Source organism: Acanthaster planci, linkage group LG13 (genome assembly GCF_054643075.1).
Source record: "Acanthaster planci isolate LZ-2023a linkage group LG13, COTS_SCS, whole genome shotgun sequence".
NCBI classification, from domain to species: Eukaryota; Metazoa; Echinodermata; class Asteroidea; order Valvatida; family Acanthasteridae; genus Acanthaster; species Acanthaster planci.
The window spans coordinates 11,045,704-11,070,842 of NC_141789.1; the positions used below are offsets into that span (position 1 = coordinate 11,045,704).

Below are 25,139 nucleotides of genomic sequence, written 5' to 3' on the forward strand. Positions count from 1 at the left end.
TGTGTGCTCAAGCCATCACCACTTTGAAGGAGACCTTGTTTATTGGGAAGTCGCGACGTAGTTGTAGGGACAATAATGTGTCCGTGTTATTTTTGGTCCATGCAACATCTGTTTGATGAACACTTGTGTGGATCCCTTAACTACAAACCCGGTACATGATGAATACATCATTTATATATCAGTATAGTCCCCACAACTATGGAACAAGTTTGTATTTGTTTGTGTGCAGGATGATAAGAGGTACATTTTAGGCCTGTTGTTATCAAAGATGCTCGTTCTTTTTCAGAGTGGAGATGCGATGACACAATCGTGGTTGATAAGGATAACACCGGATATGTTACCTCACCACTGTACCCAGCCGCCTATCCAATGTTCCTGAACTGTCACACCCTCCTGAAGGCTCCAGAAGGTGCCCAAGTGTTCCTGAAGTCGATCCACTTTGACTGGACTATTTGCTCAAGCGGAGATGATGTCGCCGTTTATGACGGAACCATGAGTGACCCATCCATGCTGCTGACAAACTGCTCTACCACAGAACACCCCCCCGTGTTATCCAGCACCAGGGGGGCTCTGTTGATAGTCTTCACTTCGGATGGCCAGAATTCATCCTCCAATCAGCCCGGATTTAAGTTCTCTTACCACTCACATCCTGGTGAGTCACTGCTTGACTAGTTGCGCAGTTTGTTTGGGTAAGCCTTGGGGCTTTCTGAGCTGCAAGAAGGGGTCAGATCACCTTGGAAAAAAGTACATGTAGACTGCAAGATATTTCTTCTGGGTCCTTTATAGAAACGTAAAACCCTTTTCCTAAAACCCAGAATAATGTTTTCTTTCTGTATATTAAAGCCCATGATGTGTGTCTGTTTGATTTTGTGAGCTCTTAGTGTATTTCACTAGCAAGAACGCTGCAGTTCTGCCCCATGTTATTTGATTTGCTTAGTGCAATCAATACTTATTTAAACCCTGATCTGCTCTTCCTTCTCAGTCATGATGACAACACCATGTCCAATGATAAGTCACGATCCCAAGCCATGCGATCCAGACAGAGAGAAGGAGTTTGAGCGTCAGGCAGCAGTCTTCAGAGACGCACTGATCGGTGTGTCTGTCGGTGGTGGCATCTTGATCATCTTGCTGATATTTTACGCAATCTACCTGCTGGAGTGGAAAGCTCATCTGAATAAGCAGGTGGCAGTCTTGGAAATGAGGGAAAAAGGTTTGTGTCAATAACAAAATTTTCACTTTCCAACAATCTTACATGTATTCAGCAGGCCTAGGTGATAAAATTGGAAAATATTACTGTTTCTGGCCAACACTCCATCAGTGATTTTTGTTGCATCCATCTTAATGTCTGCTCCTGTCACTTGTGCACATTTTGTTGAAACTGTACATGCCATTCACTCACGCAAAGTGCTGCATACTGTGTTCACCTAGTGTCTCGATCGATTGCAGGCAGGACACTTCGGGGAGGAGCTGCAGTTGACTGATGAGGGGCATTTCAGTAGTGTGTCATGTACATGGGATCGTAGCTTTGAATGTTACAAAGCTGGTTTTTTTTATTTTGTCCAAATTCTGAGCAGGTTAGGGGCATAGGGGAAGCGAAGGCCTTCTTGTTGGGCTCCATACCAGTGAACCCCCTCCCAATATATATATGACTGTTGTACACCATATCCTTTTGCAAGTGTATATCGAGAACCATCCGTACTGCACGAAGACCATGAACATACTATACAGGACTTGTCAAAAATAGTTTGTTGAAGCTTTTGAAATATGCCATTGGAATTCCATTTCCATCCATGCTTTCTAAGATGTGACAGGCTGGTGGAGAGTTTTCACATCACTCATTCACACACTTGAAATTGACTGCCTTATGCTCAGTATATCTTGCGCCAAATGTGCACGAGTCTATGTGTACTAACAATGAGTACCCACAATAGGGATGATGTCAGTAGGTGTTAAATCCGAAGGCATGTTTTCACTGCGTGTTTTATGTCTTTTGTTTGTTTTTTTCAGGAGCAAAAGCTAAGGTTGAGAATACCTACGAAATGCTTGATGATTTTGGTTCACGGCGCAACTCCAAAGATGCTTTTGATTCATTGTAGGTAGTTGGAAAAAAAAGTCACCAAGGATTTCAAATAAATGTCTGTCATTCGGGTTAAAGAAACTAGTTATAGCGTGCATAGAATTTGCGGAGCTTGTTTTGATTGGTAAAGAAAATAGGCAGCATGTGAGTATAGTGTTTATTAGTATTACTGTGCACCTAAGAGGCCATAGAGTAACACAAGACTACATTTTTAATTATATTGATTTAACAAAACTTTAAATTCAATTTAACTGAAAGTTACGTGTAAGTACATTTCCTCATTTTTTAGAGATTTTAGTAAGCATGTACCTCCGTCTAGTAAGATAATCTTAAGGGACTGGAAAAACAGTCCTGTACACCAAATTTACAGAATGACTTTTGTCAGTGTGAAAAACTAAATGGGCAAAGTGTCAGCAGTGCTTTTGTAGCATTCTTTTCATGTTAGCAAGTCCATTTTATATATTTTTCAGAATAATTGTACTTAAGCAAAAGTTTTTAATCACTATTGTGTTTCATTTGTAAAAAACAAGTTGAAATTGATAAAATGTTTCACATTCCTGCAGCAGTCTTAATTGACTGTTCTATTCCATTATTTTTTTTGTGCTGATGCAGGGACAGCTCCAGAACCAAATTTTTGAGGGATGGGGAGAGCTTGTTTCGGGGGGCCAGAAATTTCAGAAATCTTTTCAAGTATCACTTTGTATGGCTGTTCTGTGGGGTAAGGCAACATTTCGGGGCTTTTTTACCCGTTTTGTGAAGGACGGAAATGGAAATAGACCAAATAATTTGACTTTTAATTCTGTTTTTTTTTAGGGGGCTCCTTTTGGCAGCTTGGGGGCATGGCCTTTTTTAACTCTCCTGCATTAGTTCTGCCTTTGTGCTTTTACATCAAACTGTCTTATTCAGTGTTAGGTCTGGTGATGATATTGTATACTCTGCAGTCTCACTGTATTCCACTGGTAACTTGCAGTGACTTTTTCTGATTATAAAATATATAAATAAGTATGCATGTTCATGTTCTTTGCCTGGCCACTACAGTACTAGTAATTTTCCTTTTCTGAAATTCAAAGTTATCGTACTTAAAGGATGTTACATTTTATGTAGCCATTTTCACATTTCAAGTAGGTATAGTCTATACACACCTGAGTTAATCCATTTTATACCTTACTTTGCAAATAAAGTTTTCTGTAGCAGATATGTACGTGTTGTGGTGGTGGTGGTTGTTGTGTGTTCTAGGGCTTGGAACCCATTTTTCAGAAGTTTCAATAGAACTGCCCGTGATTCTATTCCTCATTTGATGAGGGGGAAGATGGTGTGGTCAGTTGCAACCCGATTGAGGCTGCATGTGCTGTGTTTATCGTGTGTAGTCTCAGTTCCCTGGATGCATGGATATGTGAGATATTTTTCTTTCAGGAAGATTTCCCTGCCCCCCCCTTTCCCAAAATTCCTCCAAAAAATCTCAAAAACTTGCTAAGTGAAGAAGTGATCGATTCCTTTCAAACATTTTCCATTCTGTACTGTGTTGTGAGAAGTTGTCCTGATGAGCTGGTGTATACCTTTTATATGATTAGGAAATTTTTTGATGACCTTTATTGCAAACAGTTCGTTATTTATTCCAAATTATCTTCTGTAAAGAAGTGGTCTCCTTTTTGAACAAGCGGAAGCTCAAATTTCCACGGTTGGGGGATAATTAGCTCGCCTGCGCGCAAAACCACCACTGGAGGGCGCTATCATGGTACACATGGCCTGTCATGTCCTGCACGACTGCTGTACTACCTGACTAAACTGCATGATGAAAATACAGTACATCCATGTGTGCACAGGTACAGGTAACTGCACGCAAGACGTACCGCGACTGCCGCTAGGTTACGAAAACTTTTTGGAGAAAGGCATGAAAGGTACATGTATACATGTACCATCTGCTCCTGGTTCTATGCATGAAGTGGTTTGAGTTTTTAGAAAACACAAACACAGACGTTTTCTCTGGTACGATCACCTGACGATTGCAGGGCACTTTACAATTTAGCGTAGGCCTACGTTACGTAAGGAACCATCAAAAAGAGGGACCATACCAAAGGCCCGACGGAGTAGTTTGTGCCTTACCGTTTAGGAAGTAGCCAAGCATGTATGGAACTCTTTTTCCGATCGATGTTAAAATGTGCAGGCCTAACTGCCTAATAAGCCTTATCACCACGGAGGTAGTCTTTTCCTACCTCCATGGTAATACCGCATAGGCCTAGCTGATTTTGCATACATGTACATGTAACTGCGGAAAGGCATTGTCATAATTGTGGGAAGGGAAAAGGGGCAATGTTAGATCGTCCCTTTTTCCTTCCCATTATGCCTTTTGGCTTTACTATTACACAAAATTACTCTTGCAGCATTAGCGTATGGCTTATGGTTAGGCATGGGGTTATTTTATTTAGTACATGCAGCAGTCGTGGTAATATGACTTATAAAGTCATAGCAGCTGTACCGTTACATAGTAACGGGGTGGGACTCTATTTTTCGGCATTTGGAAATAACGCCAAGTAAAAAAAAAAGTTTCTCATCTGTTTTTTCATAAAAGACTAAGAGGAGGAGGCGGGGTTTGAATTTTTGTTTTTTTCAAATGGCTGAAATTTGAGATTTCTGGTAATCCTTAGTTCAACAAAATGTTTTTAGGCCTATAATGATTGAAATTATATTTACACTATAGGCCACCTTCATGCAACACGGCACACGCTGAGTCATACAACTCGCGAATCCTGTTCCACGCTCCACCGCTTCCGATTACCTTTATAACCAGCTATCCACTCCAGTCCGGTACACTCTCCTGAGGAAGGCCAGAGCACACTGGCGTCGAGTTCATACTCACCGGATCTTTTAAGAACCACACCTCGTCCAAAAGAGATTGATTCCATGGTGTACCCGCAAACCCATTTCTCAGTTCTATGTATGTTAGCTTACATACCTTCGTATTTTGTACCAAGAATATAACGGGCCAAAACCATGCCGATTTAAAAAAACAAAGTGCAACTATTTCCCGATCAGCGCCCAAGAGTCATGCAGTTTACATGTGTACTTGTAAAGACAAGCCGCGACAAATTGGTTGACTACGGCTTGTTTTCTGTCATGTCTATGGGGTTTGTGGGAGTGGGGCGGATGTCGAACCCCACATGGGGGTAATCAAGAGAGTCTGAACAGAGGAGCGAAGGACTCGCATGGACATCATAAGTGCATGGATTGTTGGGGATTTTATTTTAATGACATTGTGGTAAATAAAAATTTGTTTAAATGCATGGGGGTCCAAAAAAGGAAGCGTGCGGGGACGAGAAACATGTTTTAAATTTTGTTGTGCCGCCTAATGGGTAGCATGTAAGACCTAGCAAGCATTCTTGGGCCTACATGCTTATTTCCAGAACTGTAACTTGTAAGGTTTTCCCAACCCCATCAAAAGAGAACTTCGGCACTTTATCTTCAGAAAATCTCATTAAATCGCTTTTGCTATTAGTGTTTCATCTAAGCCAATTTTTTAGTGCTCTGTAAAAAGGCTTTACAGTCGTACATGTAATTTTTCCTGTGCACATGACATTAAGCTTAGCACTAAAAATCCCGCTTAGATTAGAAACTAATACAAAACAAAAATGAAATAATGGGATTTTCTTGGGGGGAAAAACTGAACAAAGCCAGAAAACCTTAGAGAAAATGATCAAAATCGCATCCCTGTGCATTTTCAATTGGCCCTTGTCGCCAAGGCCATATGTGCTTGCTTGCATAATTAGGAATTTATTAGTGACAAGGTCTATACATTCATTATCAGGCAAGAATTCTTTAATGTTGAATCACAACCATTCAAATTATCTACAAAATCCAGCCTGCAGTCAGTACCTGGTCTCTTAGATCTGTCTTTGTCGCCAGTCATGTTTTGCATAGGTTGCCATGCAGTACTTGCATGTAGATTTTAGTCACAGAAGTTCGGTCACAAAATGTGTGAATGGGAGTTTGTACATAGCTAGTTTATATAAACCTTACAGTTTTGGAAGTAGCCTAGGCCTATGCCTTGCCAGGTACCGGTAAGTTGTCTGATCATGCACATATACATGTACATGTATGTGGCCTAGTATGATGATGTACATTGCTTGTTATGGCATGCACAAGGTCATGTCAAGACTCAAGTACTGAGTAGGAGGTTGGTTTATTATGTATGGGGTACTGGTGAGAGCCTCACATTTATTATCATCCTTTTTTTGTAATTTTTTTGTTCAACCTTTGGCATGCATAAATGGACCATTAGGCTTTCCATGTTCCTGCAGATTCTGAGCACTTTGACCAGACTTCAAGTAAGAAAGAAAATATTTTTATATATTTTTCTGTGCTTGTTGTGTCAGTTTTGAAGTGTCACGTTTATTTGGTCTTTCCAATCAGCGGACGCCCAGGAATCATGGGAATTTTGAGGCTATCTCTCAGCCGAGCAGTTCGTCAGTTCGCCACCTCAACTTTCTCTGGCTGTGAGGTGCGTGTCCGGTTTGCGCCGAGCCCCACTGGACAGCTTCACCTCGGAGGCCTTCGGACAGCCCTCTACAACTACATCTTTGCCAAAGCACACCAGGGCAAATTTATTTTGAGGATTGAAGATACAGACCAGGTATTATATGTATATTGCATGAGTGTGAGCATGATAATGAATTTATCTTCAAGCAAAGCTGACGCACAGCATAGATATTATAGGGCCCTATGCAGGCAAACACACCACCTATGAATGAATTTAAAGTAATATTTGCAGTTGTGTATTTTGCTGTTAGCATTAAAGTAGTGCAATGCGTTGAGATAGAACAACGCATTACGCAGGGTTTGATATGAACTGTGCAATACAGTTATATATCACACTGTTTGTTTCCATGGATCAACCAATCAGAAGTGGGAATTCAAGTTTGCCTGAAGATAGTGTAATATAAACTACTTCAAGTGGTGTAGTAACACTAGCCTCCTGTCTCCCTGCGGCATTTCATTTTCCCCAGGCGAAAACTAGATGAAGTCTTACGAAAATGTAATGCTCCATAGATCACCTCGGAAGACTGGTTTTACTTCACAATGAAACAAAGCAGTCCAAATTTATATCACCTCTCCTACTGGTTCTGCTTGATTTAAGCAAAAGCTGATAAGTTTTATGTAAAAAAATATCTGTTTGAATACGAAATCTATTTCTAAACAACATGTACTCTACCTTTTCATGAAATGTTTAAACCCGGCTCTGCAGCAGTAGCACTTCAGAATGCGCTCAGTGCACACACCAGTATGCATACTGTGCCAGTGGTCATGTTCATAGTTCTGTGGTTGCTACAGGTCTTTAGTACTTCAGTTTTTGTGAATGTAGCCCATGCATATGGTTCTTTTGGCCATTAAAGCAAGATAGCAGAAACAGCAAATCCCCTGTGGCAAGCCGTTGGCCATTCAGGGTACAAAACGGATGGGAAAGTGTTATGCATATAATGGCAAATATGCCATAAAGAGCATATTTGTTGTACATCCACATGTTGATTTTTAAGAACATAATCGATAGAAATTTAAAATGCAACTTTAAAACTCAGAAAGATTTTAACTTGTAAATGTATAAGGGGATTTTACTTAGATTGTCTGAGTATTTGTTGTTATCAGAATTACCTGTAATAAGAGCTTGTGAAAATGTACTTCATGAAACCAGACAGGTTTGTGAAGCAGCTAACACCGTATATGTATGTTTGCATTACTCTGACATTCACTTCACACGTCATGCCAGGAGACTAGCACATTTTCCATCAGGGTCATGAAGTGGACATGGTCTAGTCTTACTGTAAGCTTCAAATTAAATACTTACATAGGAAATAAGATATTTTCTGATGATGTCCTTCCTGGTGCAAAAGTTTGACGAAAGGAATGGCCTCGTTGTTTGCAGGCACGGCTTGTCACTGGTGCAGAGGAGCACTTGCAGAACATGCTTGAGTGGTCTGGCATCAATCCAGATGAAGGTACGTACCCTGTAAATACACTGTAGTCGGAGTGCTTTTGACTCCGATGGGCAATCACCTGAATGTAGCAAGATGTGGTTGACTTAAAAGCTTCAGAAACTAGACATGTACATGTATAGTATATAGGTGTGACTGGCGATCTTTTTAATACACCTTTGGAAAAAGGTTCCCTGAAAAATGCAAAATAGCTTGAAAAGAAACTCATTAGAAGGTCTTTTACAAAGGGTGTTATATGTACATCTCTTCACAGCTTTGAGTCCAACCACAGATGTTCATCTACTCAGTTAATCCTTTCTTGCTTCCCCCACTGAGCATATACGTACACATACTGTACATGTAAATCCTGACAAATAGAGCATTAGCCACACAACTGAAAAGCGTTATGTTTACAGTTAGCCCTGAACATCGCTTAGTTTAGACTTTATTACATATACATCCCCCCCCCCGGGACATTTTTAAAACGCTACATACATGTAGAATATTGTGTGTAGTTTCAGAGAAGCATGGCTTCACCTCAACCTCAGATATCAACTTTTTGGCCTATCCGAGGATTCTCAGAACTGTACTCAATCTGTTATTGTGTCGATATCATACACACAAGTTGGAAATATTCGTATCTCAAACCTGCATGCAGGATGGAATTTGTCAAATACAATGTATGCATTGCATGTTGTGCTAGATGATGCTAAAGTTCAGTGTCTTCTGATGAGTACTTGTACTTGCATTTTCATCTTTTGATTAAATCAATTTTATTATCTTACATGTAGGTCCCGTTCAGGGAGGAGATGTTGGACCATACAGGCAGGTAACCCATTCAAGCATACATGTACTATGTTTTGTTTCTTGCATAGTCATGAAAACCTCTTTCACTGAATAAAACATTCTGGGTTCCTCTCACACTGGGAACCTGGCTTGATTGCAGTCAACAAATTATTAAACGCAAGATACAGGATAGTCTTTCATTTAACTCTATTTTGAGACTGAATGACCTTTTTTATCATTTTAATATTGTTTTTTAATCATTTCAAAGTCGGAACGGCTTCATATCTACAAGAAGCACATAGAGTCTCTGGTTGAGGTGAGTGAAGTTCTTTGTTGCTTCAAGCTTCATGGAGACTTGTCAGACATTACTGTGCACATCAAGAAAAACTTTGAAAAGTTTATGTAATACACGCCCATTGGTTATAGAGTACCAAAGCATGGCATTATTTGGACCAGGAAGTGTAGTGCAAATGAATGGAGTACGCCTGTGTGTTGGTTCACATGCTGGCTTTCCCGTTTATGCCTTTTACACACATTGGTGCTACATGTATATACATCTACATGTATTTTGTAAAAATTTAATAAGTTGTTGTGCATTACGGAATGGACAGTGTTTACCAAGATGTCCTTCAAAATAATCACTCTCTGTCACAAATACTTTGCCTGTCTTCCGAAGTCACAGAGGAAGTGATTTTTTTCTCATAGTCAGGTGCTGCATACCACTGCTTCTGCACAGAGCAAAGGCTAGAACTGCTCCGGAAGGAAGCCGTGAGAAACAGACAGGTGCCCCGCTATGATAACAAATGCCGACACATACCACAGCAAGAGATGCAAGACCTCTTGCAGTCGGGGAAACCAAGTGTGGTGCGATTTAAGGTTAGTCATTGCACATGCCTTAACAAAACAGTGATCAATTAATTTTGAATACAGCTTTATGAAAAATAATATTTTGTGTTCATTAATTAACTGGATCAAATTGCCAGATTTTTAACAACAGAAGAGAGCATTTATTTCCTATTCTCATTTTGACCTAGCTCGAGCCGGACGGGGAATCGTTCGAGGATCTGGTCTATGGTAAAACAAGCCATGATACTTTCCTCATAGAAGGAGATCCTGTAAGTTCAAAATTCACTTTTCAGATCCAGTGCAATGTAATCTGAATTAAAAATGCAAACAGAGCACTTTAAGTGCACCAAACGTTGTGCTTATTTTATAAATGAAATTTAATACCAAACGCTATACAGGATCAGTTTAAGTGTGTGTAAGCTTAGTCTATGAGGGTGTTACAATATTTGAATAAAGGGAAATACATTTGCAGTGCCTTGTCCTCTGAAGTATTCATGTAGTATTGTACAGCTGTGTAATCATCTGTGAAATTCACAAGATTCTCTAAATTAATGTGACCCAGTCTGCAGAAAGGTATTATATGTTGCAGAAATGGAAAAACAATGTTCTGTCCACAGCTTGAAGTAAGTTTGTAAGCTTTCATTAGGTGCAAGGCAGAACTCAATGACACATTGCATTCCATAGATGACATTTTTTCATATAGTTCTCTGGAGTTCTCATTAACACTAGTCAGATTACTAGCTTTGGAAATAATTGAATCAGATGCAGACTTACATGTCAGCTTGGGAGACGGACATCTCAAATCTTCCAAGCAACTAACACTTTCCCCTTCAAGCATACTTGTTCATGAAACCTGATACTGCATTGACCAAAGATCAACTTTTCTGACCAAAGAAATAAAAATTGAAATCCCAAGAGAAATTTCAGCCTCTTACCTTTGAGCATACAATTGCATGGAAAGGCATCGCTTGATTTGACGTATCAAATTTTTCCTTGAGCAGGTCACAAAAATTCAGTTCTTAAATTACTTGTATCTCTTCTTATTGGTTAATGTTACGTAAATAATTTTGTATTCAGATTTTGACCACATCTGGACATTTTACTTTATGGCTTCTAGGTACTGATCAAAAGTGATGGCTACCCCACCTACCATTTCGCCAATGTTGTTGACGATCATGTAATGGGAATCACACATGTGCTGCGGGGTATGGTAAGCCCAGACATCAATGGCTTCTCAGACTCTAGCTTGGACCAAGTTGTAAATTATGAACAGCCCCTTCAACCTAAAACAGATACGAAGCAGTACAAGGGAAATTTTTTTTTTGTTGTATGTCAAATGTTTACTGCCAATTTCCAATAACATGTATGCAGGTGTGAAAGTTTGTTGGAAATTTACAGAAACTGCTGGAAAGTTTCCATGCTTTTTTATTTAATGCTACTTCTTGTGGGTTATTCTTAATGTAGCTCTGTGTAATGCGTTAAAGAACCCTTTGGCAGCCTTTGAACATGCATGTTCATCATTGTTTTTTTATTTCTCGATAAATCCAGGCTTGATATTTTATATCCCCACCAGGAGTGGCTGACATCTACACCCAAACACCTCAGCCTCTACAAGGCCCTGCATTGGACTCCTCCAAAATTTGCACATTTGCCGCTACTTCTTAACAAGTAGGTTAAAAGGGGATCGCATCAAAGGTTCAAAAATTCCTAGATTACTGTGTAAAGTACTTCACAGTGTCACTGTCAAAAATGTTTACTTTTGTTTTGAGTTTTGATATTCTTAGAAATACAGGACAAGGAATATAATTCCTCTAGGATTTTTTGTGTTAGAAAGTAGCACCTGTTCAATTTGGCCTTTTCAAACCTGAAAGTAAACCCATAAACATTTGTTTCCTGTTAAAATGTTAAAATTGGACTTTATGCATTGGTTTATTGGTTTTCTGTACTTATACTCATATTTTGCAGATTAACATAGTAATGGTAATTAGCAAGCTAGGATTCTCAGGTACATGTAGTTTAGGTTCTGAAACTGTGACTAGCAGTTACTCATCAACGTTTTCTCTATGTAAGCCCTAATCTTCTGTTGGCGTTTCAATTCTGCGTACATGTTTACTTGCAGAGATGGAAGTAAGTTATCCAAGCGTCAAGGGGATATATTTGTGCAGCATTTCAAGGTAAAAATTGTTTCATATCTGTAACGTCTCACTTCTGAGATTCTCGGCATTTCTTACACCTTGCAAGTACTCTGGCTTGCTGCAGCTTGTCAAGCCCAAAACCCCATCTTGCAAAGTTGCTGTGTTTATTTAATAACCTGCTAAGGGAAGTATTTTCCATTCCAAATTGGAAAAATATGATTTTTTTCGATCTCTTAATTAGGATGCAGGTTTCTTGCCAGAAGCATTGGTCAATTTCATCACTTTCTGTGGGTCAGGCTTCGAAGAGAACAAGGAGATACGGGACATGGAGCAGTTGATACAGGAGGTTTGTTTGTTGTAATTGTGCAGTGAAATTCAAACCTTGTATTGATGATTTTTCATTTCATGGCAGTGGGCTGCAGTGCGCAGTTGTATACTGTAGTTAATGGCCAAATAACAGGAGTTCCTGTTTTGATACCAGTGCACTGTGTATATCTGCATTATGTTTTTTCGCTCAGGAGAGTGTATGTTGCCGACTTTGTCCTTGGTATAAAGAACAGAGACGAGCTTAGATTATAGAATTGCATCCTGTAGGATTTCACAGTTTCAGACCTTGATATCACCAAGTGAGGATGGCACTTGCCATTCTGAAAAAAGTTAGCCTACCTTAGCTTCAGTTGGAGGTGTCTAGTCTACACTGACGGCTCGCACTGTTGTCATTTGACTTGTGCATACTCTAGTTTTCACTAGATCGAGTCACCACCCATTCCGCTGTTCTGGAGATGAGGCTACTACCCGATGTCAACAGGGGTCACATCACTCGGTTGCTGGCAAGGGCAGAAGGCAGGCAGAGACTGGTAGCTCAGCTCAGGCAAGATGTGGAAGAGTTGCTGACAAGGTACAGTGTGTGATGAAAACCAAGCCACCAAGTATGTGATGTTTCAGCACAGCTGGAAAGTCAGCAAATAGTGTTTTTCAAGTATAGCAGAAATATTCAGACTGTTTAATTGTATTTAAGTGTATGCCATGTGCTGTGTAGGACAAAGCTGATACCGCAAGTAGGGGTGGTCTTTTCAATGCCAACCACAACACGCTTGTGAAATGGAAAGCTATATTCTTCAAATTGGCTATGGTGATTTTTTTTTGTTGGAGTCAGAAATTAACTGAGACTTTGGACGGCATAGTTTTATGGTTGCACAGAAGTTGTGTTGGGTTAGGCTGGGTTGAGTGGATTTGGTTGATTGAGGGGGTTGGTTGGAGTGGGGGGTTTGGATTTGGCCTAACCTTGAGTAAGTTTAACAAGTTCAGTAATCATAATTTGTGGGTTCTTTGAGATGCTTCTGTTACTCACTTTTTTTTCTTCAGATCAGGAGAACTGGGCAAGATTGATGACCTCACGGATGAGTATCTACTAAGAGTTCTTGAAGCCCGTAAAGTAAGTTTGAATCAGAAAATCTCAAAGTATGCATGAAAAAAGAAGTTTGCAATCCGTAAATAAGCAAAAAGAATGTAAGAAAGGTACATATGCTATTTTTAGTTGTCTTTTGATTTCTCTTGGAAAATCTAATTAGATAGACATGCTGTACTTCATATAGTTATTGATTGAGAACTGTTAAACTTGAAACCTTCTTGCTTCTTTTGAAATGCTGCACTTTATTTTTAAACTGGAACAAGTAGGGCTCTCGATATGGTTATGCATGAAATTTACTACACCCAAGTTGGTTTACTAGTGCACAGGCAAGCATTGCCATTTATACAAGAGCACCTGGTTTTTCCCAAGCTCTTCCAGTTGGGAAGAGTTTTTGTTTCCCAGCAGAACAATTCAATTCATTATAAATGTCACATTAAAAAGCCAGGAAGATTGTTTTCCTATTTGCATAATGCAGTGAAAACAACAAGATATTTAAAGATAAATAAAGGTAAATTTGCTGAGAATCAAAATCACAACAATGCCAGTAACAATATTAAACAAATATTTAAAACGGAACGGTAAAACAGCAGTAAAAAACAGACGGTTTCCTAGTGGCAGATTTAAGTATTCCAAGTTGTTTGATATTTTTAGTGAGTTTGGTCCATGACAGATATTTGACTTCAGTTTGATGTGGTTCTCGGAAGTTTTTTGTGACTCGTGTTGTGGGTTTGTTGCCTTTCTTTGGTGCTTTTTTATGGGTCAAACTCTACGTAACAAGCACACCTCACTGTTGATATTTTGCATCCGTAGCAACATGTTGGAAGGCTGCAAGATTTGTGTCAATCAGACCACATCTACCTATGGTTACGGCCAAGCCTCAGCAAGGAAGAATTAACTTCAGTGTCTCCACATGCAGGTAAGGTGACCTCACAAGTTCGGCCAAAATTTTACAAAAAGTCTTCTCTACTATCAGTGTGATTACAACAATGTTGGACAGATTTTCTGCAGCTATTGTACGCCTTGCCAAAATCCTACAGTCAACGCTGCAAAGTGGAGCAGGTTTACTCACCCTTCATGTTCCCACCCGCTGGCAGAATTTGGATAGTAAAGTATACAGCATATTGATAAGATGCCATGGACATGGACCAGATTCATGGTGACAGTAGAGACAAGGTCTGTCATCCAAGGCCAAAAGGCATCTGTGTTCATCAAGCCCGGGGAGCCTGAAATCCATCTGTAGAGTTGCTTTCAAGCCAAGGCATTGTACCGTGCTGGTTTAACAATTGGTCATTTAGAGCTACGTTTTCAGTGGTCTGCCAGACATACCAGTAGCCTTCACAACGAGTGCATTGCAAGCATCCCAACAAAGACTCTAGGTTGAGTCATCCAGAGGTTGCGCATTGGCATTATTTAGTATGTGTGGATACCCACTGTCATATTGGCATAAATTCATCATTAAGCTTGAGGAAATTGCACTGAATTGTTAAACATAGCATGATTCAGCAGAAGTGTAAACAGAAGATAAGCAAGTCTAAGCAGAAGTGTAGAGGCAGTTGAGCTTACTACAGTTGACAAAATTGTATTAAACTTGATGAGATGTCGTAAGTCTATCTCAAATGACATCACTTCCTACAGATTGCCATATGCAGCAGTACATTGGATTACAAATTTCCGTGACTCCTAACTGGCTGCCCTGCATTTCGCAGACATTTGGATTAACATCCACACGTGTATAGAACACTTGCACACTGATGGCACTGATTATGCAGCTGTAATTTTCATATGAATATTACGTCCTCTGAGAGGGACCAGTAGATGAGTCTATAAGCAGATAATTGTAAGGTTTTCAGTTGACAAATGACATTAGGCCAGGATGGGCATCATGCAACTTGTGGTTATATTCACAGAGCTTGTGTTAGAACAAGTATGCAAGGAGATTGGTAACCTCCAGGAGGTGGCACTCGGCGAGGCAGGAGAGCTCTCGCCCAAGCTGAGGAGATGCAGTGAAAGCATGGCTGGCATCCCTTACCCTGTCTTCATGAAGGTGCTGAGAGCTGCCTTGAGTAATCTCAAGGTAAGATTGGACTGTGGTTTGTTGACTCAGTATAGTACCTGTGCTTTGTTCCCAATAACCAAGAACAGACAAGCATGGTGCATGCATTGGCTCACTTCCCAGTGAGTGGCATTGATAGTGCACTCAGTCATTTATAAGTGAACGTTGATGCACATTGCTTCCGACTATTAAAAGTGCCTGAGTTTGAGCAAAAATGGCATTTAAAATATATTACAGTAATGTTGTGCATCCTTACTTCCAAGGAGGGTAGTAAGGCATAAAGACTTTTTACTTTTAGAAAACGATTAGACCAGTGGGTCTTATTTGACGTTGTAATTAAAGAATTTGCATAGTAACAATTATTATTCAGTTTGGATGAATTAAGGCTGCCTGAAGTCTCAATTTTTACGAAAACTGTGCATCACTCATGATTTCAGCAACCGTGGTGAGGTTTTAAAAATTTGGGTTTTTAATTTGTGCACTTTAGATCTCATGAACTGGAAGTTTGGGGGGAATTTGAGTGGCATCAAGTACATGTACATGTATTGCATAGTAACATAGTAGCATGTATCGGGTGAATTGGTAATGATTGCCTTTCAACTACTTCCTCAGTCCTGTGAAATGCTCCCAAAGCCTTGTTATTTTGAAGAATCTTTGAAGGTTAGGGTTAGCAAAGTAACTTCTGTGTGGTTTTAACAATTTTTGTCTCTTTCCTTGATTTGGCAAACAGAAAGGAGCGAGTGTAGCAGAAATGATCGTAATGCTTGGAAAGAGAGAGGCACTCTACCGTTTACATGTAGCAAAAGAGATCAGTGGACAGCCTGTCACAGACAACAGGTGATGAGGCTTCCCAGGGTACTTGACTAATGATCACCGTGTAAATGAAGCCGAAGAGATGATTGGACAGTCTGTCACAGACAACAGGTGATACCTCTCCACAAGGTCTAAAACTAATGGTCACTGTGTAAATATAGTCAGAGATCATTGGAAAGATGGTCACAGGTAGGAGGTGATGGCACTACATAGGGTCTTATGACCAACTGATCACCTGTCCAGAGATGAGAGATGTTGCTATGCTGTGCAGATTATTAGAAATAGTTGCGAGAGGCATTCTTGGCACAGAGACTTAACGTTGGGCTGTGACTGTAGCATTGCCCTCAATGCTGTTCGGCTTTGTGCAAGCGATAATGCTGCAAGTGGGAACTTTTTATTGCTATTTATGTTGTGTGTGTATGGAGCCATTTAGAAAATGTTAACCTCAGTGTGTGCCCAAGAGGTCAAACAGGGATGGAGACAGACATTAAACGACCACACAGTAAACAGGTCAACAGGCTTGATAATTTGATTTTTTTTTATTGAAGTTTCAATTTGTTTTGTAAAAAAAGTTACTGACCTACATGCACGATATAGTTATACTACGTACGAAATAGGACAGAGGGGTACCCCACCAAGTCCAATCACTATACACACTCCAGCTTATTGTCACTTAAACACATCCCCTCTAAATGTCTGAAAAGAATTCCTTAGATACCAGTATAACAATGACCAACACAAAGAAGGGAGGGGTGGGTTCACTCTGTCCCATAGTTTGCATTATATGAATATACTGGTACACTTCAAGAGGGCCTCAAAAGTCAGGAAAAATGGTATAAATGAATTACATGTGAAAAAACTGTCAATCTTATCCCATGTTCTATGAGATGAAAGGGACATCAAATGAACAGTAACAGATGTAATTCACAGTTGGGGTTTTTTGCTTGTTAGTTGTGGGCAGGATTGTGTAAGAGGTGCTGGGAAAACCTAAGAGCCTGTTAACACACTGAAGTCAGGCACGACGTTGCTCCACAATGCAATATTGTTTTACTACAGTGGAATGTAGATTCAGCTTATTGATATTTGAAAGGATACAAATACATGTACACAGTACTAATGTGAGGTTATTCAGTCCTTAACAAGACACATATTGATGACCAGGTTATAGGGACTATACACAAGTTGACATGGATGTTTTGGGGAAAAATTCTTGTGCCTGCAACATGATTCAAACTTTCCCAACAAGGGAAACTGACTCCTTAACATGGGAAGGCCTACCACCATATCTGAAATGTAAACGACTATTTCACCTGATGCATGGTTACCTTGCCAGAAAACAAGGCAGTGGGGTACAGTAATGTGAAGGTAGGACATCATTATTAATTTCTGGTTGCCTCTCAGTGATGTAAGCCATTTTAATAAAGTCACATGGTTTCACTTCCCACGATCACTTTTGGCCGATTCAGTTGACCCTGCAGTTAAGAAACGGGCAGCTGGGATGTCCAAGTTAGCTCTGGACAGTTCCAAGGTTAAATCGCACCAATAACCCTGCTCCTAATACATGTACATCATTTTTACATGTAATTGTTGGAGGGCTCTGGAAGATGTAGTAAGCTAGGGTGAAAGCAAACAAAACAGAGAGAAAAACAAATACTCTGACAGGGCATGATCAAACTAGAATTTATATTAACCAGATGGTAACATTTTGACACTGTTCTAGACATGGCACACCATAAGGTGTCCAACACAGCATGAAGGGTATCGCTTACATGATTCTGTACAACTACACTGTGTATTACAACTTAAGATTGCCTACAACACAACCATCTACTTAGTATTTAAGATCACTTGGGAACCTTTCTGATTTCGTGAGCAAACCATAATGCAAGGGTCAACAGCGTGAGGGACCCAGACTGGTGAGCTGCAGCCAACTTGGTGGGCACAAAGTACAGCAGGGTGCAGATACCGAGGGTTATCTGTGGGGGGAAGCAGCAATGGAAAACTTAACACATGGATTACTGCACAATAATTCTACCCCAGCACTCCAGTTAAAGCTCCAAAGATCTGCACTTTGTTATGTAATGTTATGTTCAGTAAAATAACTAACTTTTTCAGTGTTATAAGCACATGGTATCTTGTTTGCCTTCTTTGTAAAAGGAGTTTGAATTCTGCCAAATTAATATTTATCAATTAAGCTTTAAGTGGAGTCCATGCACTTTCCCTGAACATTTATCTGATATATATTCCTCCTATCTGTAAACCTCAACATATTTTCATCTATTCTCTGTGTGTCTATCTGTAGACTTGCAACTACATAGCCGTGGAATCCTTGGTTTAAATGCCACAAATGCTTCCCAACAGACAAGCTGCAGCAATAAGTAGGAAGTTTGGGCACGCCAAATGCTTATGGGAAAGAGGCAACTGAGACTCAGCACATGGCCAGAAGCCAGATTCAAACCCCCAAGTATCCAATCAGGAGTCAGTTTACTTGTACTCAAATGGGTCTGTTAAATTGCACATGATGTTGATTTCAATCTTACTTGTGCAGCACCCATTGCCAGCATGCAATTCACAGCTAGATTGGCTCTTGCTGGAAGTGGCACCTTGCGAGCCAGCAGCCACAGTCCTGCCACAGCTAAGGCAGTTGTCGTACCCTGTAAAAGAAACCAATTTGGTTTCATACATCAACCTTCAGCTCTTGCCTGTACTAAATCTCTCCCAATCACTTTCATTTAATATTCACATTCACTCATTGCCTATACTTTACCACATGATCATGCCAACCACTAATTTTCATTATTTGGAGTCTACAAATAAGGTATTGTTTCCTCCAAAGCATTTTATACTGGCATATCTGGCTGACCGACGCCTTCACTGGTTCTCATGTTTAATTTACTGGAGTGTGCAACCTGCGCACACACCCAGAACAGTATGAATCAGTTCACAGGAGGAAAAGTACAGTCAATGATAGTGTTCACACACAATGCACACGTGAGGCTTCTCTGAATAGGCAGCAGAGTCCTTTCTATGATGAGTTCCACACAAAGCATCTTAGACTTTTCTCAAATTTGTTTCATCTTTACCATTTTTTCCCTATTCGTGACACAGATGTTGGCTTAGAGTGAACATTTTACAGGAAATCATTTCATTATAAGAATCAACTTATTAAAGGAAACATTCTCAGTCGCAGAAATAGTCAAGTTTGACTAGGAATGAAGTCCTGTAATGTTTGTACAAACCAGGATGCGATGATCAAACTGTACTGTTGTCGGATTCTCAAAGACATTCTTGTATTTCGGCTCGATAGCCATGATGTCATCTGGCACCCACTTATCAGCCATCTTAGGGAAAGAGTTATAGACCAGGCCAGCATCAAGCCCAGCCACAAAGGCACCTATGATGCAGAGCACAAGCAAATGAAGTTCAACTATTGAGACCCTTTTTTCCCAAAATTTGTTATGTTATCGTAAGTGTTCGTATCGTATCGTATGTTTGTATATTTGTGGTATTCAGCAATCTTTCAGAATCATCACTGATATTTATGCACTGAAATTTTCTCTTGAAGATCATTGCACTGTTGGCTACTATTTTGCTGTTTCAATACAATCACCATAGCACTTTACCTGATAAAGCTGTGAAAAAGACCAAAGCCATGGTTCCATGTGCACACTTCCTTAGTAGTGGCAGATACCGGCTGTCAGCAATCTGTACAAAAAAAATTGTGGGACGATCACCCTTCAAGCTTAGTGAACCGAGTTCACCAGAGCAGTGAATGACTGAAAGGCACTGTTTGCAGAACATAAACGAATAACATCTGTGGTACTGATTTTCTTCATTTTTCACCATCCTGGTTTTCATGTCACTGGGGATTGGAATCATAACCCCCCCCACACACACACACACACTAAATGAATATCCATCTATCTGTGCTTTCAAATGTTGTTGATTCCTGAGATTTGTGTCTTCAGAAATTTTCCTCAATTTTTGTCTGACCCTTCCCTCACAAAATCCCAGACTGTACACAATGTCTTCTAAAAATTCAACCCTAAATTTCAGCTATGTCGCAAAACACCCCAAAAGATCTGGGGAAAATGGTTTTTGAAGGTACCACAAATCAAACTATTTTAAACCCCTCCACAAGAGATTTGAAAGTCCAGAAGCTGCATCAGATCAATTGATGTCCACTCAGTAATCACTTACAGGCCTGTACTGCAGGAGATGCGACAGGCCACTCCACAGCATCAGGGAGTAGAGGGCAAAGGCCGAGCCCAGGTGGCTGGCTAGCCTGTACTGACTGACCCGGGGCATGTCTGTTGGCTCTGGCTCCTTCAGACCACTCTTCACCATGTACCAGCCCAACAGACCCTACATGGGGGGAACAAAATTTGTATGTACATTTGTACCAGCCTTGAGACTTGACTTTATCATTACCCATAACCTCGAACTCCAACCCCCCCCCAGCTCTTTTGGCTTACATGCGTCCTGTTTTTCAAAATCATCAAACTGCCTTCACGGTGACACTGGATACAGCCTGAGTCCTCAAAAATCCTCCATTGTTTCTTGAATAGGTTGGAGGGATGGCCAATGCCTCAATCCTTCAAAAACCTTTAGCAATGCCTGTCATGTTGAGGCAGTGCAAATGGTGCCCTGGTGCAGGACTGGTGCAGGACTCGTGTAGATGATTTTGAAAAGAGCTTTAAAGTTTTACTCAGAATGAAATGTATTCAGTGTATAAAAAAACAAAAATACTTCACGATATATACACTTTTCTCTCTCAGATGAAACCGCATTCCAAGGAGTTTCAAATGACCCACACTCGCTCTTCACAGCAGAATCCAAATCATTATTAAATACGACAAAGTTTTGTACAGTGGAAAAATGTTTACACACCTGGAATAACAGCAGTGATCCATAGATGAGAACCCTGGGCTTCATGGCCTTGGTAAACCAACCCTTCTTCCAGAAGTATACCGCCGGAAAGAGAAACACCAGGCCGATGGCACGCCCCCACATGCGATGGCCGTACTCCATGCGCCAGATCCACTTGAACTCATCTAGTGTGATGTCATGGTGCACACTATGCAGTCAAAGCAATACACAACCTTCACATTGCTATCAAGCCTTGGGTTCATTTCTCCCGCCTTTGCTTCCAGCTCCAAAAACCCACCTGGGCATTTTTTTTAATAAAGCAAGTGAAAAGGCTCTAAATTGTAGCTTGGATTTCCATATTTGTATCTTTCTGCCCCCCCCCAAAAAAAATGGCTTGCGTGATTTCAGAGATATTAAAATCGTCTAAGATCACAAGGCTGGAACGGAAGGCAAAGACAACAGCCACAGTTGAGAGAAAGCAGCAGCATGGTACATACATGTACCGACGTATCCAGTCTGTAAAGTGGACTTACTATTTGTATTCCGGGAATTGCTTATATCTGTCAAACTCGGCCTGCCATTCCTCTTGGGTCCGGGGAGGTTTCATTCCTTTGATCAGGTGCCAGTCAGTCATTGACAAGCCCGATTCTGTTAACCTGCAGATCATCCCAGCTAGTTGTTAAAAATGTCTGCTAATTTCTGTCAAATTGATTCTGCATCACATTTTCCCAGTTAAGCCCCCACTAGAAAACTACTCAGGTACAATGTGCCTTATGCTTCTGATGTGAACAATACCAGGAAAGTTATGCCCTTGAATTACTAAAGTACATGTAACACAGAGGTTTCCTACTACACCTATATCATTACATGAATGGGTAGGTTCTACATGTACAAGCAGTCCATGCATGAGCAAATTAAGCCCCAGCATTGAATTTGGTAAATGTAGGTAATGCTTTTCAAACACTATTTAAAATCTTGGACACACATTACATACAAGACTTATAAGTCGGGATATTCACATGGGCAGGATATTGAAAGCCCTAAAATGCAGCAGACATGACACACTGTCATGACGTAATGAATGAATTTAACTTGCCCAGATGGGATCAAGCACACATAACATTATAAGGTGCCTCTGGTCCTTTGTCAATAATGGTTAGTCACGGCCAAGCTTTTAACCCTCCTATGCTAAAATGCATTCTTGACACAGTTGTCATATCAGTCAAAATCGGTCAAATTTCCCATACGTGTCTGTGTACTGGGGGAAACCAATTGAAAGGCATTTTGACTGTTTTTGACGGTTAAAACAGAAGGAGGGTTAATAGAGGGACCACTTAAACACTTCAAAAATATGTACGTGTACTTTTTCCATTTGAATCTTAAAACATGTACATCACATCCGTAACCCATTCCTTTACCTAGTCACTCCTCCAAGCACCACTGCACCAACCACCATGCCACAGCATCCCATCAACCACCAGCCAACAATCTTCTGGGCGTGTGCTGGAATGGTTTGGGCCTGTTGAGCAGCCCCAGCGTCTGCTATCCCACTGCTCTGAAAGCGTCGACTAACATGCTGAAGTCCTCTTTGGACCTGAACAGATGTATGGAAAGATTGGTTTTGTGAGGCAGCTTCCGTTCAATTTCTGTACTTTTTCGTTGTTTTTATTTCCTACAATGTACATGTACTTGCTTTACCAATGGCTATGTTGGAACTCGACATTTTCTAGAGCAACAGATCTCCAATGTTTCTTAAATTAAACCCAGGCCCAATATCCAATTTTGATAACCCTAAAATGTGGTCAGCCACAAATTCAAAAAGGATGCTTTCCAATTTCCTCCCTCAACCAAATTTTTGAACTTTCTGCTGTCAATAAAGCAAAAGAATCCTTACAATACAACTGGACAAAAATCAAAATGTAATTGTCTTCCTGAAAATTATACACAAAACTATAGTTTTGAAACAACAAATGGCCAAAGTTCTCAAGCTCTTCCTAACATGCCTTACAGTAATACATGTACATATACATTATATACTTCACTTCGTGTATTGTGTTCTTCAACATGGTCAAATGAATTCAAACTTTACACTTTGTAAACCACTTTGCCTCGTTTGGATTGGCTTTATCAAGTTCAATATCTAAACTTGCCTTTAATGGGCGGGTACGTACATGTAGTCTAGCCAGCTGTGACGTTTTAACAAAGTGGCTCAACTGTGTGAGAAGCCCCAGTCTTAGTCTACTGGAACAGGTCAGTGCTGATGACGCTGTGTGTCTAACCTTCAATCAAAAGAATTGCAAATAAAATAGTCAAAAACACTTCTCAGTCTTCTGCTAAATACTTGACTCATGACAAAAACGAACGAACCAGCTTCAGCATTTGATAATTATGTTATTGACAAGTATGAAAGCACGTTACTTAATTAGGCCTTAAATATATGTACATGGATACTACGTGTACCGCACATAATTTGTACTCACATGCAAGTCACTGCGGGCAAGTTTACACACGCTGGGAAATCGACCGCAGAACCGGCTCGAAAATCCCTGAATCAGAATTTGCTGGTTAAAATTTAAGATCAAAGAGCTCCTCCAAGCAGCTCCCAGCACCATTTTGATTCTCCTCTTGGGCAAAATTTACGGATTTTGTTGCTCAGTGAAGCACATTAGGCCCAGGCTTGACCTTGATATTCTTACGTAGCTAGTAAAGTCAGGTATTACAACCTGCCCCTTCGCGTGCACACGTACACACAGCGCAGCCAGGTGATATAACCAATATCAACAGTACACTCAATAGTATGGATCAGGATATGCCGTACAATGTTTTAGGGTACCAGATGCCGTTTCCCAAACAGGGACAATGCAACAAGGACCCTTTTCCAATACTCGAGTTGGCTCCGATCAGGCTCCGTTCCCAAAGCCAATCCCCGATTGTGGGCCTAAAGCGTTGAAATTAAATTGGATTACTGTATTTTTCTGGCTCTCTTGCATCTTATTCGATGTTCTGTGGCACTATTATACTTATTACTGCGCTCACAGCTTCAAAGTTAGTTAGTAAAAAAATAGTTGAAGCTTCGACGGACCGAAGTTGAGTATTGGAAAACGGCCCCGATTTGGCGCATCAACGAGCACAACGTACCTGCCGCACGCGCAGCCCTCTCAATTATTCTACACATTTTCATGTACTGCTACTTAGGTAAAACGGGTGTGCCATATGTGCTTTGGAGCTCGCGCTATCGTTCGGCCCGAAGTCAACTTTGAAGGCTCAGTCCTTTTTACGCCGATGGAAAATACGCGCGGAAATCAGTCCGAGTTTCTTTACCAGTGACATTGATTGAGACGAAATCCATCCATGAGGAAGTTACATATCTGCACACTTATTACATGTCTATTCGTTTGGGTTTGCGCCTGAAAATTTATTACGGTGTGTTTTTAATTCCCCTGGCATGGGTTTTTACGTCTCAGGGCAGTTTCAGGTTTTTTGTTTTAAAATTAAGAGCATTTCGTTCTCTGGCCTCCGGTTCAAGTTTGATTAGTCACTAAAAGCACAAGGCAAGCCACAGGGGTATTTCTCCGCCTTTTGACCGCGAAAGGGGCTGTGTACGTCACGGTGTCATGCCATCCGCACGGTGCAGAAAGATGAGAATCGTAATTGATTATTCAGACCATGTTCAGACTGAAAGATATGACTATAACTTCAAAATGCTCAGTGAAAAGTGTCGCTGAAATTTGGCCATGTGTATCTTAGATCTGCGCCCCAAAAGTTCATCGTTTTTTTCAACTCCGATGCGCCTTTATTTCAAGCTACTTAGAATTCGGTAGTTTCACTTTCACCCAATCTGTGCAGTTTTTTTACAACGGCATAACGAGCTCTGGTCTTCATCTGTCAAAGGGGTGCAGGCCGGGGAGTGCGCTCGGATTTAAAAGGGCGTAGAAACTTTCAGAGAACCTTCTGGAGTGAAACGCAGTGTTAAACGTGCGCAGACTGGAATGGATAAAAAAAATGAACTTATAGAAGGGCTGCAGTTATAAAGTCTCATTCCTTCTTAAATCATGTATGAGTTGGACCTCTCACCTGCGCGCTCTCAATAGCGTGAGCCACGTACATCATCGGCCAGGTAGCGCGTGACATGGTACGCCATGACTTTATTGAAATCACGCCGACCCGCGATTTGTTGACCCGGGAT

At 40.6% G+C, this 25,139-nt stretch overlaps 3 protein-coding genes across 11 annotated transcripts in view; 2 read left to right on the forward strand and 1 right to left on the reverse strand.

Moving 5' to 3' along the window:
- Positions 1-3,272, forward strand: part of LOC110983096 (uncharacterized) — a 31,052-nt gene extending 27,780 nt beyond the window's left edge. For all 3 annotated transcript variants that reach the window (XM_022242041.2, XM_022242040.2, XM_022242042.2), the window contains 3 exons: positions 287-652; positions 983-1,210; positions 2,008-3,272. In XM_022242041.2, the coding sequence (XP_022097733.2) occupies positions 287-652; positions 983-1,210; positions 2,008-2,096 (683 nt within the window). In that variant the 3' untranslated portion in view covers positions 2,097-3,272. The remainder of the gene's footprint in view (positions 1-286; positions 653-982; positions 1,211-2,007) is intronic.
- Positions 3,273-3,823: 551 nt separating this feature from the next.
- On the forward strand, positions 3,824-19,341 carry ears2 (glutamyl-tRNA synthetase 2, mitochondrial). Of its 6 annotated transcripts, none has more exons than XM_022242020.2 (17): positions 3,824-3,900; positions 6,485-6,704; positions 7,992-8,064; positions 8,832-8,869; positions 9,095-9,142; positions 9,532-9,702; positions 9,861-9,941; positions 10,790-10,882; positions 11,246-11,340; positions 11,792-11,846; positions 12,049-12,153; positions 12,548-12,705; positions 13,173-13,242; positions 14,029-14,134; positions 15,126-15,292; positions 16,002-16,108; positions 18,387-19,341. In XM_022242020.2, exons 2-17 carry the CDS (start codon positions 6,501-6,503, stop codon positions 18,400-18,402), a joined length of 1,587 nt encoding a protein of 528 aa, XP_022097712.2. In that variant the 5' UTR covers positions 3,824-3,900; positions 6,485-6,500; the 3' UTR covers positions 18,403-19,341. The 6 variants fall into 6 exon arrangements, with proteins under 6 accessions (XP_022097712.2, XP_022097710.2, XP_022097714.2 ...); XM_022242018.2 differs by having other exon boundaries at positions 3,834-3,975; XM_022242019.2 differs by having other exon boundaries at positions 3,853-4,063.
- Positions 16,605-23,687, reverse strand: cox15 (cytochrome c oxidase assembly homolog COX15). 2 transcript variants are annotated; one of them, XM_022242024.2, is made up of 10 exons: positions 23,434-23,687; positions 23,125-23,232; positions 22,372-22,547; positions 21,487-21,609; positions 20,975-21,161; positions 20,285-20,449; positions 19,708-19,789; positions 19,324-19,478; positions 18,625-18,738; positions 16,605-18,060 (listed from the first exon to the last, which is right to left on the reverse strand). In XM_022242024.2, exons 1-10 carry the CDS (start codon positions 23,563-23,565, stop codon positions 17,929-17,931), a joined length of 1,374 nt encoding a protein of 457 aa, XP_022097716.1. In that variant the 5' UTR covers positions 23,566-23,687; the 3' UTR covers positions 16,605-17,928. The 2 variants fall into 2 exon arrangements, with proteins under 2 accessions (XP_022097716.1, XP_022097715.1); XM_022242023.2 differs by having other exon boundaries at positions 23,104-23,232; positions 23,434-23,685.
- Between the last annotated feature and the right edge of the window lie 1,452 nt (positions 23,688-25,139).

Excerpts from the sequence above, each read along its gene's own strand:
- cox15 (XM_022242023.2), bottom strand. The coding sequence starts at position 23,565 with ATGGTGCTGGGAGCTGCTTGGAGGAGCTCTTTGATCTTAAATTTTAAC. Across the intron at positions 23,233-23,433 it reads TTGCCCGCAGTGACTTGCAT|GTTAGACACACAGCGTCATC; the intron begins GTGAGTACAAAT and ends TTTTGATTGAAG. Across the intron at positions 21,162-21,486 it reads CAATTCCCGGAATACAAATA|TGTGCACCATGACATCACAC; the intron begins GTAAGTCCACTT and ends TTGACTGCATAG.
- ears2 (XM_022242020.2), top strand. The coding sequence starts at position 6,501 with ATGGGAATTTTGAGGCTATCTCTCAGCCGAGCAGTTCGTCAGTTCGCC. Across the intron at positions 8,870-9,094 it reads ATGTTGGACCATACAGGCAG|TCGGAACGGCTTCATATCTA; the intron begins GTAACCCATTCA and ends ATCATTTCAAAG. Across the intron at positions 13,243-14,028 it reads GAGTTCTTGAAGCCCGTAAA|CAACATGTTGGAAGGCTGCA; the intron begins GTAAGTTTGAAT and ends TTGCATCCGTAG.